Raw genomic sequence first — 15,580 nt, forward strand, 5'->3', positions numbered from 1 at the left:
AATTGTTTCATTAAAGTGTTCTTCTCGTGGCTCGCCTCTTCTCTTACGGTCCACAGAGCTTAAATGTAATCAACCACAAAGTTTTTTTCTTCTGGAGGGCCATAATCACCAGTCAAAAGCCGTTATGGCCAGAACAAACACAAAATACAAAAAATAAAAACTATATATAAAAAACAATTTAAAGAGATTTCGAGTTCCACAAAAAAGGGGTAATGTTTTGCTAAATAGTTTGGCGTGTTTTTGGCAAATTCGATTTTTTGTGATATTTTTTCATTTCATTTTGGTGTTCTATTTTCTTTCTTTGCACATTTGATTTGTTAGGTGTCTTATTTAGGAATTGCTTTTGTTATTCTTGTTGTTGTTGTTGTATTTTGGTTTCCATGTGAAATCAATAGGAAATACAAACGGAAATTACTTGTGAGCAGAGGTAAGAAAAGAAAAACAAATATTAACTGGTTTTAGAAGGACCAGGGAAGGAACCGCCTTGCTCAGCACAAATAGGAAAAAAGGTAGAAGAACAGGAGGAAGAAAAAAAAGAATGAAATTATTTGTAATAAAGGAAATGAAAAAGAACCTAGCTCAGAGGGAAAAAATAGAGTAAAGTACGAGTTTACTGAAATTAATTTATTTTGCTTTTCAACAAAAAATATTGCCTATTTTTAGGGATTAATTTTACCTTATATAATTTTATATTTTTTAAGGCAAAAATAAAATTTAAAATATTAAAAATACCCATGGAGGGTTCCTACTTTTTAGCAGACCATTGTATAACATTTGGCATTACTTTTCAAAAAAAAGAGTAGCATATTTTTAGGGGTTGAAAAAAATTAAAAAAATATTTTATACGAAAATATAATTTTTTTCTGTTATTTAGCATTTGTTAGGAAAGAAAAACCTAATATAATTAATTTATAAAATTTTAGATTGATAAAAATGCAGCATACTTTTGGGTTGCTAAATTTGATATATCCTTAAAATTGGCCTGCAACTTTTGATATATGCCTATAAATGCTTGAATTTTAACTGATATGATAGAACAAAATACCCATGGAGGGTCTTTAAGTCTTTACCAGTCTAGTGCATACCTCATAGGGTTATTAAAAAAATGTAGTATATTTTAAGGGGTCATAAAATAATTTTAAAATTTGATTTTACATAAATAATAATAGTTTTTATAATTTATTCATTCAGCATTCCTTAAGGGCTTTATATTCGATATAAAAAAATTGAAATCATATATTTTTTTTAATTATAGTATATTTCTAGGATTGCAGCATATTTATAGGAGGTTTAAAGTATTCTTTGAAAATTATTTTTCCTGAAAATTTTATATTTTAACGGGGAATTAAAAATAAATTTAAAAAATAAAATTTTCCCATTATATATTTAGGTTGAAAAAAAATTTTATTGCATATTTTTAAAAGATAGGAGAATTAAAATATTGAAAAATTATAGCATATTTTTAGAGCTCAAAGATATTTGTATTGCATATTTTTAGGAATTATTTTTTTATATATAATTGGGATCTAAAAGAATTGATATATTTTTTTAGAATTATCATGTTAATTGAAAGCTATTTAAAAAATTATTGCATATTTTTTGGATTTTTTTTATTTTTTAAATTTAAAAATTTTTAAAAAAATAGCATATATTTAGGCTCTATAAATATTTTTAATGCATATTTTTAGGATTGTTTTTTTTTTTACTTTTTTAGTATATTTGCAATTTTGTATTGCATATTTTTTAATAATATAACAACAACATATATTTAGGCTCTAAAAATTATATTTTTTTATTTATTTTATAAAAATCTTGATTTTAATTTTGTATTCAGATTTTTTTTTCATTCATGAAATCCAATATTTTGCTCCATGAAATCCAATATTTTGCTATTGGTGTTATTCATGTCACTTTTTTTCTGAACAACAACAAAACAACCTAGGCGGCAAATTTTGTTTTCATGTATTGTTTTATTTCCACAAAACTATCATCTTTCCGAAAGTATAGATATCAACGAAAATAATAACAATAACAACAACAAAATTAAGACAATTGTTTTAATTTAACAAAAATGACACCTTCATACATACATACACACAGACACAGCCATACACAACCAACATTTGTGGTATTGTCACTCGCTGGCTGACTAGTGACTAGTGTGCTGTTTTGATGTCTTTAAAGTGTTGTTTATTGTCACCTTAAACCAACAATCTACCCAAAAGCACCAGCAACAACAATAATAATAAAAATAAAAAATTACATATCAAGAAGAAGAAAAAAGAACATATAATTTTACACACATTTTACAAAGAGACTGGCTACACATTTTTTTGTAAAGAATGTGTTTTTTAAGATCATCATAAAGATACAGGAAGATCTGCTTAAATATATATATATATATATTAAAAAAATTACATACATCCCAAAAAAAAAATGTGTGTGTGTTTTCTGGATGCCAGCACACATCAACACCATCATCATCAGCAGCAGCATCATCGTCGTCATCATGCTGGTGATCATCTCCCGTTTCTTTGTTTTTTTGGCAGAGGGTGGGGGATCTCATCCAGCCAAACAATAAACGAAATAATATGAATCTCTGAGATGTTGTTGCTCGCTCGCTGGCTGGCTTGATGATGTTGATGACGCCTACGCAAAACATGTCGCAACTGTCATTTTAGCTTATATTGTTGCGGCTGCCAGCCAGCCATTCAGCCATCCAGCCTGCCTTTTGTATGTTTATATTAGTCACACATATTCTTTTACGCCGAAAAAAAATGAATGGATGCAACAACAACAGCAATACGAAAACGTTACACTATGTATAACAACACATCAACCTTTAAGATATTATTATTTCGTTGTTCTTAAGTTATTTATTTTTTGTTGTTACTGCTGCTGTTGTTGTTGTTGTTAATATAATATAATACTTGTCGCATGGTGTTGTATTGTGGTGACTTGAGAGACGCCAAAAAACAACAACCAAAACCTTGGGTATCATGATGACAAAAAAAAAAATAAAGTACATACAAACACCCATGATGATGGTATAAGAATATGATAGTGAGTGACCACCACAACAGTCATCCGGCGATCCACCTTCAACTCCTCCACAAGACAAGCTATGCATTTGGATATTTTTTGTTTCTTCTTTTCTTATGCGTCTTCCTTTTTGATTTGAGTAATGCATATTATAATAACATTTAAGAATGAATGGAAGGCAAAGAAGGGACAAACGAACTTTGGTCACTTGCCTGGCAAAATATATCCCACCCAATGTATTTTGTTGTTGTGGATTTTTTTTTCTTTAATGGTGTTGATGATCATTACGCACACCACCGGTTGCATTGTGTACTTTGTACACCAAGACACTTATTTGGTGTCCAAAGCAAAAGGAAGGAGTCGAACACACATATTTACACATGACACATTTTGATTAACAAAGGAGAAGAGGTCTTTGGCCAAATGGTTTGTGAGGTATGGGTGTGTGGGAACAGGATATAATATTACAAATATATATTTATAATTTGAATACTCTATTATTTTTTTTTAATTTTCAGTTATATTAAAAATTGTTTACAAAAAAACAAAAAAATAAAATACATTTTTAGAAAATTTTTGAAATTTTATTCTTTTTGATTATAGCCTAAAAGTAGGCACCACATTTTTTATTATTAAATTTTATATTTCTTTTAACTTTCCTTTGGATAAACAAATAAAAAAATTAATAATTATTTAATAAAACGAAAAAAAAATATTTTAAAAAATGTTGTTTCCTAAAAGTAGGCACCACATTTTTATTTATTACAAATAAAGCATATTTTGTAACGTTTGTGTGTAAAATACAAACTGGAACATTAAAATATTTCATACAAAGCCAAGAAAAAAAATTAAAAAAATATATTCCAAAAAATATTCGCTCCTAAAAGTAGGCACCAATGGAACAAATATTTAAAACATTAATTACTATTTAATAAAAAGTCGAACAGATATTTTTGCCCAAAAGAAGGCACCAAATTTTTTCTTTATTAAAAAATTTATAATCTTCTAACTTTTATAAACACAGAATTATTCATAATTACGTCGGAGTATAATTTCCACTTCTTTACTATCATTCTAAAAATTATTTAAAAAAAATTGTTCTCACTCGCCTAAAAGTAGGCACCAAAATTTATATTTTTTATAAATTAAAAATTATCGATTTATATTTTTTCCTCAAATGATTTTCTAGCATTATTTCATGTTTTAAAATTTTTTTAAGAAGAATATTTTAATTTGAGTGGCCTAAAAGTAGGCCTCAATTCCTTATTTTTTTCTGTGCCAAAAAAGTAAAATAATGCACACGTCTCCGTCAGCATCCTTGTAAATTGATACGATTTCCAACCATGCACCTCTTTTTGTGTGTGTTTTTAACACTTTGGCATCATCTCCATCAGAATTCCTTGGCCCGGCAAGCCTTCTCCGAGCTGTAACTTATACCCCACAAAACAAAAAAAATGTTTTGCAAAACTCCCCCAAAAATCTGCGGTTGTGTTGTAAAGAAAGTCATTATGGCATCAAGATGATGAATTACTTATTTTTTTTGGAAATTTTGTAAAGACGTACGACACAGGAAAACAAAAGTTGATTCTTGTCAAAAGAGGTCGTTTGGTTGGTTGGTTCGGCCACGTGCTTGGTTGGCTGGCGTGTGCTCAATTTCTCGTGTGTCTTGGATGTTCTCAACAACAAATGGCCAGATCAAATGACACATAATGCAGTTATTTTTTGCAAAAACCTTCAAAAAATCTATAAATGTGTATTCCAAAAGAATTCTAGCATTCCGAATCATAACAATAACAACAACAACCAAAAAAGGTGTTCCCAAACAATCATTGAACCTTAAATAAAAAAAACTGAAAACTAAACGTGATTTTTATTCCAAAACAGCATAGAAGTGATGGTGGTGTTGCTGCTGTTGTATTTTGACTCCATTATTTTTATTATTGTGTCTTTCCGGCAAACCAAGCGAGAGACTGAATGGAGTCACACTTTGCCTATGTCACAGTTTTTTGTATGCCATTGTTGTTGGTGATGTTGTTGTTGTTTTTGTTTCAAACAAAAGCCTTTAAACTAGAACCCACCCAGGTTGTTTTTTGTCAGGGATTTTTGCCAGTTGGTGGCACAAGGTGTATTCTCCATGTTTCAGTTTTTTTTTTTTGTAGGGAATTCTGAAAATCTACACTAAACTAAAGTAACTCCTAGCCGCATAGCATTGTTTTTAAATATCACCGTTTAGCTTTCCCGACTTTCAGCTATGAATATTTTTTGTCGACCATATGTGGTGGCGATGGATGCTGGCTGCTGCTGCCTGCCAGCCTGCTTTTGGGAAGGTCGTGACAAACGTGTCTATTGGCTTAATGGTTCGGTTTCGGCTCCTTTTCATATTAAGTGAATATTTATGGTGGGGGAGGGAGGCAAATAAAAAAAAATTCAACTACATCTGAAAATGCGAATTGTTTTGATTTCAATTAAAGAAGAAATATTTTGTAAGGCAAAACACGGAACTTAAGGGAATGGCAAAAAAAAAAAATATTTGCCTAAAAATATGCCAAGAAAATGATAGAAAAAATCAATTTTGTTGGATTTTCGGAATATTTAAATTTTTTGATTTTTTATTAAAAATTTGAACTTGAGCGTTTATAGGTTCGTAAAATTTATAGGTTTATTATTTTATTATTTATATCGAATATTGACTTTTATGTATTTTTCTCCATGAAAATTTAAATTTCCCTTTAAACTTTTAAATTTACAAAAAAAAACCCTTGGAAAAAATTGTACATAAAATAAATTGTCCACAATGGCAGTATATACATACATATATAACATCAGCATAAACCAAATTAAAACCACAACAATTTTTCACAATTTTCACGTGTAAATTTTCCAATTGGTTGGATTTTTATTTGCGTGCTTTTTCATCACAGCCAACCACCCTTCGTTTGCCGGTTGATGGTAACTAAACTGAATGGATATAAAAAATATAAAAACAATATATAACAAAAAAACAACAACAAAACAATAGCCACACAAAATTTTCACAGGAAACTACAACAACATCAAATGTAATAAAACAACAACAACAAATTTGTTTAAAAATCGAGCAGTCATCCAGTCAAAAAAAATATGTAGAAGCCTATGAAGGTTAGGAATGCTGATGATGATGGAATTGGAAACAAGCTTGATCAACAATTTTTCAAAACATGGAAATTATGTGAACCAAAATGTTTTTTTTTTTTTTTTTTTTTTTTGGAAAATGCGTATTTTTTTTTCTCAGCTCATTATGGTTTTTTTTTATATTTTGGAGTGGTCGGATTAATTTTTTGGTTTCACAAAAATTTGAATACAAAATGAATGATTAAAAACAGTAGTTATTCCCCACACCATGGGCCACATTCCCATCCAACCATTCATTCATCCATTCAAACCATGGTCATGGCGAAGAAACAAAAAAAAAACGCATCTGCGTTTTGGGTAGAAAAAAATCATCATAAAAAAATGGTGGAAAATAATATGAGGGCCATTGTTGTTGTTGCCCATACCTGTGTGCGTTATTTTGAATTTTTGTTTAAGAGGGTTGCAAAAAAAAACAACAAAAAATTCAATTTTTTTTTGCGAATAAATCCTGAAAACAACCAGACACACACACATGATTGGTTGGTCAAACCCTATAATCCATCCTGGCATGAAGGACATGTAGTACATGTGTGTGTGTGTGTCTGTATGGTGCATCAAGCATAGCCGTCGAGCAGCAAACGGCCTAGGGAGTTATGTTAGATATTGTGGCTATGTGGAGTTTTTTTCTTCATTTTTTGTTGCACTGCATTGCAATTCACCCCTTAAAGCCGGCATTGGACTAAAAAATAAACTTTAACGTTGCATACTTTTTGGGGAGTAACCTGGCAAATTGCAAGGCTGACAATATTCACATATGATGATGACAATATGGCCATACATACACATACATGTCCACATATGACTGATATGAACTGTAAATGCATAAATGTATGACACCATGAGCCATTGAGAGGGCATTAATAATTTTAATGCCCTCTTCCTAAGGTAGGGGGAAAGAGTTTAAAGAGAAGGAGGTACAGATTTTTATTAAAGGCAAACTTTAAAAAAAATATATTTTTATTGAAAATTAAAAAAATCAGCAATTTTTCTACCTTTTTGCCTCAGTATGTCCTTTCTTCCTCATGCTCTCTCCCTTCTTTCCCTCTCTTTTTTACAAATTGTTCTAAAAGCATTGCACACATATTTTCACGGTCCATAAATCATTTTGCCGCAATTCAACAACGCCACCGAAAAGGAATTTCTTTTATTAATGTTGTTGTTGTAGCATTTTTTTGTAATTTAGAAAAAAATAAAAACGAAACAATTTCAAACAGACATTGAAAATTTTTTAGTCATAGTGAAAAAAAAAACAATTCTAAATGACATTGGTCGGTGTGTGTATTTGTGGAAAAAAAGTAATTTATGTTTCTGATTCGTTTGATTCTGCTTCTTCGCATTTCTTTGTGTAATAGAAAGCAATACAACAACAAGAAACAACTGACGTATTCATAGTCGGCGACAAATTTCGCTCAAAGCGATTTAAGTGAAATGAGAATTGACGTTGGAGGAGGTGGAAAATAAATTCCCCCTCTCATCTCCCGCTCTATGATTTTTTTTCAAATATCTGAAGAGTAACATAACACTTGGGCTAAAAAGTTTGACGACAGCCCAAAAACACACAAATGACAAATGTTATAAATAAACACAAATCGAAATAGGAAAATTAAAAAAAATGCTACAACAACAAATTGACGGAAGAAAATATTTTGAACATAAAAAATTGGTAATGAAATTAAAAAAATAAATAATATTAAAAAATGTATTGGGAAATAGTAAAAATATATAATAGTAAAAATATATAAAAATTAAAAATTAAAAAAATATAATAAAACAATTTATTTTTGTTATAAAAAATAATTTGATTTTAAAAATAATTTTACTTGTTATAAAAAAAATAACTTGATTGTAAAAATAGTTTAACTTAATTATTAAATTATTTTGATTTAATTTTACAAAAAATTTGTAATTTATCATTAAAATTATTTTTGTTAATTTGTTTAATTCAATGAAATGTTCAATGTTCAAAATAATATATTTCAAAATTTTCAATTCAATAAAAATATATTTCTATCCCCCAAAAGTATTAGAATAAATTTCAGAATCCCTTTAATCTTTCATTTGTATCTTATAAAAAAAAACCAAAAATTCCCTTAAAATTTATTTTTTTTTTATTTTCGTAAAAGTACAAAAAAAATAATTTGAAGTCCCATCGAAATTGCCCCCTTAAAACAAAGATGTAATGTGGCCTATCTCTAGCTTAGCATAGAACAAAAAAATAAATAAATGGGAGTGAGAAACACATTCCAGCGTACCCCAACCAAAAAAAGTGATAAATCATTTTTACTGTCACTTTCGAAATACAATTTTATCTAAATGAAACAAGAAACAAACACTACAACAACAACAAAAATAACAACAACAGAGAAATCCTCCAAAAATTCCAAAACAAAAAAAATTCTAATAATGTCTTCAATGAAGAGGCATTGATTTTTTCTAATTTAAAATAAACAAATTAATGAAGCAAATCAAAGGAAAAAATTGAAAATAAAAATATTTTTTTATTTTTGTTATATTTTTTTTTTATATTATAATTTTTTTATTATATTTTAATTCTATTAAAAATAAATATAATTTAAAATTTTTCCAAAAGAAAAAAATCAAGCGACGGTTTTTGTCACGACAAAAAATGCCGTCGTCTTGTTCTTGAAAAATTCTCACAACAAAATCAAGATGAAGAAGCACAAGTATACAACAACAACAATAAAACGAAAAAAAAAATATTCTCCCCAACACTCAATTAAGAAATGAGCCAAATAGCAGTGTGTTAAACTAAGAAAAGTCATGTTGTCTCGTTACAACAACAATCAAGCAAGCAAATAGCATTTTTGTTGTTGTTATTCCATTTGGAAAAATGACACTCCACCCATTTTTAAAGGCCACCACATGACAGCCATATGAAAATAAAAAAGCGCACACCAACAGCCCGCGAAACGAAAAAAAACACCAACAACAACGAAAAATTCACACACATCAGTCTTTTTGTTGGCAGCCAGGAAAACTTACACTACTACTATGACTACTTTAACTTGCACTATCAATACAAAAACAGCAACAACAACTAGAAATAGTAAGAGGCGCGCAAAAACCCAACGAAGCAACAACAAAAACAACAATGCATACAAAATGGAAAAATGGCTGGCTGTCTGGCTGAAATGATGATTATATAAATTAACTCTAAGGAAAAATATTCAATAAAGAGTATTTTAATTTTTTTATATTTCCACTAAAAAACAAAATAATTTTTTTATTTGTTTATTTATAAAAAAAATATTAATTATTATTATTTTTTTCATAAAGAATTATAATTTTTCTTTTAATTCTTTTTATTTCCCTTTAAATATGAATGAACGCCTTGAAAGCCCAATTTTATTACTCTTAAATTACCCCCTCTCGATTTACGATATTACTTTACGCTCTCTTAGTGTCATAACTTCCCCAACAAACACTCACTCATACGTTGCCAATTGTAGTGCTCACACCATTTTCTCTTGCAAAGAGGCTTTCATACGGTAAATTGCACTCACACCAATTACTGTTGTGTTGTGCACAGTGCACTCTTAACAAGCAGGCATTGTGTGTGAAGAGTATTCCCCACTCACACACACAGTTACTGCCAGCCGTTACTGTTGTTACGTTGTAGGGGAAATAACTCATTCGTACTTGCAATGAGAGAGTGCACTGCTGTTGTTGTTTTTATACTCGTTTATCTCTTCAAAACTCTTATATTCTCTTGCGTTAATTCGCTTGGAGTGTTTTCTATGGTGTGTTTGGCTCCCGTAGACTGTTTGGCAGCCGTTTTGTTTGTTTTGGAGGGGAAAAATTATCAAAAAATATACGATGTTGAAGCAAAAAATCATGTATGAAATTGGAAAATACAGGCAAAAAAAGAATTATTATTAAGATTTATGTGCGAAATATTTTCATATATATATTTTTTTGGGGGTCGTGACCGTGAGTCTATTAAATGACAAGAAGAAAAATATTATTATTATTGGTTGGTTGGTGGGTTGTTGTTGCTGCTTCTGATGCACAATTTTTTTTTTGGTTTATTAGGCGGCTAGGTAGCGACGGCAATTATGGGAAATGTAAAATGGATGAAGGATTGATTTTGATGGTAATTTAAAATTATATTAAATAAAAAATCAATTAAAATAGTATAATATTTTTTATTATTAATTGAAATAGATAGAATTGATTAAAAATAAAATGTAAAATAACACAAAATAAAAATAATATAAAAATTGAAATAAAAAATTACATTAAATAATGAATAAAATATTTAGTAAAAATAAAAATAGAAAATACATTAAAATTTATTAATATTTAATGAAAATTAAAATAAATAAAAACACATTAAAAAAATAATTTAAATAAAAACGATATTTTATAATACAAAAAAAAAAGAATTAAAATAATTGAATAATAAAAAATATTAAACAAAAATACAATTAAAAAATAAAAAAATGAATTATAAAATAAATTATAGAAAAAACAACATTTATATGAAATATAAATAATTGTAAAAAATAATAATATTAAAATTAAATAAATTAAAATAAAAAATAGGAATACAAAAAAAAAAAAATTAAAAAAATATAATGTAAAATAAAATTAAAAATAAAAGTAAGACAAAAATACTATTAAATAAAAATAAAATAAAATAAAATAGAAAAAAATAAATAAAAAATGGATGTAAATAAAAAATTAATTAAAAAGCAAATACAAATAAATAAAATAATTAAATTAAAAGAATATATTAAATAAAGTGGTATAAAAAATAAGTATTAAATAAAAATATATAAAATAAAAATATTAATAAAAAGTAAAAACAATTATATAAAAAATAAAATTATAAAAAAATAAAATCTAAGTGAATAATTATATCAATAAAAATAACTAAAACTAAATATTATAAAAATTATAATTATGTGTATATCAAAGAAATAATTAAAAAATATTTTTATTATAAAACAAGAAAAAAGTAGTCTAAAAGTATTAAAAAATCCAAAAAATTATTTAAAAATTGAAAAAAATGTGTTGAAAAAAATCTAAAATATTTTATATTGAAATAGAATATTTTCAATATAAAATATTTTAGAATTTTTTTTACTTTACTTTAATTTTTTAAAATTACAAAATCCCATTTATTTCTTCCCTAATATTTGATACTTTTTAATTTTCCATTTGCAATAAATATTAATATACAATTTTTTTACCTCCCCCTCTTCAATTTTTTTCCTTCCAAAAAAAAAAAACTTTTTCTTTCTCTCTAATGAACCAATTTTCATATATTTATTTTGTAATGTAACGACAGACAAACTGATTAATATTTATATTAAGAAATATGACGACACAATAAAATGACACCCAGAAAAATAAAGAAAAAAATACAACACACCTCAAAAGCCACACATACAAACAACCTTACTCCCCCACAAGAAGAACAAATTATTTTTTCAGCAGGGTCATTCACTTCCTTATTCAGAAAAAATATGAAACCGAAAAAAATTAAAAAAAAAATCGAGTAGGAAAAAAATTGTCACTGTCTCTCCTTTTGAGCTCAGACACACACACACACATAAACACCCCACCAAATAAAAACATTAAATTTAATACGCACATTACATTAAATAAAAAAATGGAAAATTGGCCATTAAGTTTTCATAGAAGTCATTGTGCGGAATATTTTTTTCTTTTTCTCAAAGTTAATTTCTGTAACGCTTTTTTTCTGGGTGGTTGAACTGCTGCTCAAATTTCTTAAGAGGGGATATGTAAAGGAATTTCTTAAACAAAGGTGGGTCGATGAACAACACCCTCCTTAAGTTCAGGCCTCAAAAGTTATGCCAATTTTCTTATTTAGCATTTGTGGTTGTTGTTTCCTCGTTTCGTTGTTTTATTTTTTATGTGCCATTTAAGGTTATAAAATAAATTATTATTAACGTCATTCGAAATTAAACAACAACAAAGGTTCTCTTGTTACCAAGAAGCATAAGGCCGGAGTTTTGACTTTCGTTATGATCATGATTATTACAGATATTGGCCATAAACAGTAACACCTTGAAGTACAAAAACAAAAAAAAAAACTTTTTTTAATATTCAAAGTTTTAAAATTGGAAAGAAAAAAATATTAAAAATAAATAAAAAAGAGTTTGCTAAGCCAGACTCTGTGACGACATTATTCCAAAACCTTATTATGTTATAATAATTTTTTTTTTCAATATTCTTTCTTATTATTAATAACAACCTACGTTTGAAATAATTTTTTTTTCGGAATTCATATCTTTGTCAAACTGTCAATATTTATCTATAATACCCGCTTAAGTGTTATATATTTATTTTTAAGTAATATTTTATGTGATAGGGAAAAAATCGAAAAAAAATATTTTTGTTTAAATCTATGCGGCAATTTATATTTGAAATATTGTGTGTGTATGTGAGAGTGTGTGCCTGATATGTTAAGCCTTTTAATATAAACATGACAAGTGTTATGAACCAAAAAACAAAATATTGATATTTTTTTCAGTTTCGTTTTTTAAGGCTTTGGGGGATTTAAATATTTTTTACCACAATAACCAAAAAAAGAAACCCCATAACTTTGCTTGCAAATACCTTGTAGCTATTGTTGTTGCTTTTTTATTCATTATTATTTTGTTGTTGTATTAAGTTTGTTGTCTATATTGTAAATTAACAATTTGTTTCCATTATTTTTCAGGTCGATGGTGTCGAAGAGAATGGTCATCACCTGCCGCCGATACTAGAAATGCCGATGCCTCAAGACGGTTATATTCCTCAGTCTTCCTGGGTAGTCCCGGTAAGTGAAAACAAATTTTTTAATTTCTATTTTTATACAAAACACAAGGATAGGATTTAAAAAAAAAAACAGAAAAACTTCGAAATCCCCCAAAAAATTAAAAAAAAAACGAAAATTCAAAATAGACCCAAAAAATTAAATAATTTCTTAAAATTAAATTTTTAAATTATTTCCAATTGGAATTTCATTAAAATTTTAACACACACAAATAGCTAAGGCTTTATAGATTCTAAAACTGTTAAATAGAAAATATGAATTCATTAAAAAGTTAAAAAAAAATATTTAAAAATAAATCAATTGGTTGTCCCAAGCATATGATTTTTTATTCACGTTTTTAATCCCCAATTTTTATATACTTCCAATCAAAAACATATATAAATTTTAACACCAAATAAAAACCTCAGTTTCAACTTATATATATCCATTCAAAAAAAAAATTTACAAAATTCATTAAAACCCCCAAAATTGGATTTACAAAAAAAGGCCATACCCTGCAAATTTATATTCTCCATGTTAAACCCAATTTTTCGATACATTCAATTAAAAATTTATTCCAATTTTAACAACGAATGAAAGCCAAGGTTTAAATTCTTTCAAATCCATGAAAACTTTTTCAAAAATTCCATTAAAAACTCTAAAAATCAAAAGAATTGAAAATGGTAACTCCCGGCGTATAATTGATATAAATTAATGGCAAAATTAATTAAAAATTCAATTTAAATTATTTCTAAAAATAATTTTTACAATTTTTAAATACACACACAAAGCCAAGACTTCAATTTTAATAGAAAAATTATTTTTGTAAAATTTAAAATTTCCTAAACACAAAAAATATACAAATAATAACCAAAAAATGATTTTAAGATAAAATTCATTTCGATTCTTCATTTAAAATTTTGTGTTAAAAAGCAATTTCTATTCAATTTTCTTGCAAAACAAAATAAATCAATTCCTAAAAAATTCATTTCTCCAAAAAAATACTTAAAATCTCCCCACAAACCCCTTAGAAATGGTAAAATTTACAATTAGGACCACCCGGCGTATAAGTATTATTAATTAGGTAGGACTTTTTTAAATTAATTTTTAAAAATACTTCCAAAACGAATTTTCACCCAATTTAAATGGCAAATAAAAGCCAAGTCAATCTAGTTTCTTAGAAAAATATTTCCCCCCACCTCAGTTATTTTCAAGACCCCAATAAATTCCGCATATTATCATTTTCTGTAGGGGATTTAATTTTTATTTCTGATTTCTCATAAATTCCATGGCTGCCCATTTTGAAGTAAAATTTTAAGCATATGATGTTTATAAATTACTGATTACATTGCAAATCAAGCATAAATCGGCGGCATTGAAAGATCTGCAGCGAGGGTAAATAATAAGACAAAGATAAGATAAAACCCTTCCACAAAAAAACAATCAAAAGAAAATCCAACAAACAAAACAGCTTTGCTACAATGTTACAAAAACTAAGCAAAGGAAATCGAAACAACTTCCAGTGAAGCCTAACATTTGTAAGAAACAAAAAAACACCAAGTAGTAGGAAACCAGCCTAGACAAAATGTCTGGCGAAATACTAGTACAAAATTACACAAGTTGTATTGTAAAAAAATTTTTTGCATAAAGATGAGCGGTTTGCACTTGAAGTTTTGTTTCTTTCCTAAACAATGATTTTTCAGATTTTGTGTGTTAACTCCCTCTACTTCCTTGCTCAGACACTTTGGCAGCAGCAGAAGCAGCCTTGTCGGCATCATCATCTTCAATGTTGTGTTTTTTACTTTAAGGCTTAGCTTCACTTTGTTGCATACTAAAAGCTTTGTGTTACAAAGAAAAAAAGTTTTGCGGCTTAAATACTTTGATATTTTTTAGCTTGATTTGTGCTAAGGCTAACCGAACAGAATACAACAAAAAAACATTTCTAAATAGAGATGCATTTTAAAGGCTTTCAAGAAAAATAAACCAAAAACACCAAACCTTCCAAACAATTCTGTTACTTAAGCGTCGGCGGTGTCGATGGTGGTGGCAGGAAGGAAGAGAACGTCCATTGCATGTGCATTGAGTGTAACGCCATTTTTACAGTAACCAAGAAACAAATGGCTTCAACATAAGCTCACAATGCAAAGTAACCTTACGAAAACACATAGACGGAACATTAAGAACAAGTCCAAACAAAAAAAACCCAAAAAAGTAGTTGGTACGTAGCAGTTTTTGGCTTCTGCTGAAATGTAAACTGTTATTTTTTTCTTTTGTCCGTCTTTCGATCGCAAACGATCATTACCGGGGTATTGTATGGCATGAAGAAAGCAAAATTGAGGTATGTTGTAAGCAAAAATAACTACAATATGTAAAAAACGTATCTTTTGAGAGAAAACCCAGATTCACACCAAAAAGGTTCCACAAAAAAAGTTTTCCTCAAAAAATCTACCTCTAAGCGTTTAATAGGCCTCAATTTACTGTGATTATGAAGAAGCACGGTGCTAAAATTTGGAAACAAAAAGAAACATAATTTTAGCTTCAATAATGCGGCGAATATTTAATTTTTTTGTTATTTGTCCT

General features: G+C 27.8%; 1 protein-coding gene across 1 annotated transcript in view; it reads left to right on the forward strand.

Annotated features, from left to right (window-relative positions):
• The window catches only part of LOC133328740 (homeobox protein homothorax), a 176,388-nt gene that overhangs the window by 128,281 nt on the left and 32,527 nt on the right, over positions 1-15,580 (forward strand). Inside the window, exon 9 of the mRNA XM_061537287.1 lies at positions 12,926-13,024. Within this exon, the coding sequence (XP_061393271.1) occupies positions 12,926-13,024 (99 nt within the window). The remainder of the gene's footprint in view (positions 1-12,925; positions 13,025-15,580) is intronic.

This window comes from Musca vetustissima, unplaced genomic scaffold, assembly GCF_032173495.1.
Source record: "Musca vetustissima isolate MV318-11 ecotype Yass unplaced genomic scaffold, APGP_CSIRO_Mvet_v1 utg5850, whole genome shotgun sequence".
Classification (NCBI taxonomy): Eukaryota; Metazoa; Arthropoda; class Insecta; order Diptera; family Muscidae; genus Musca; species Musca vetustissima.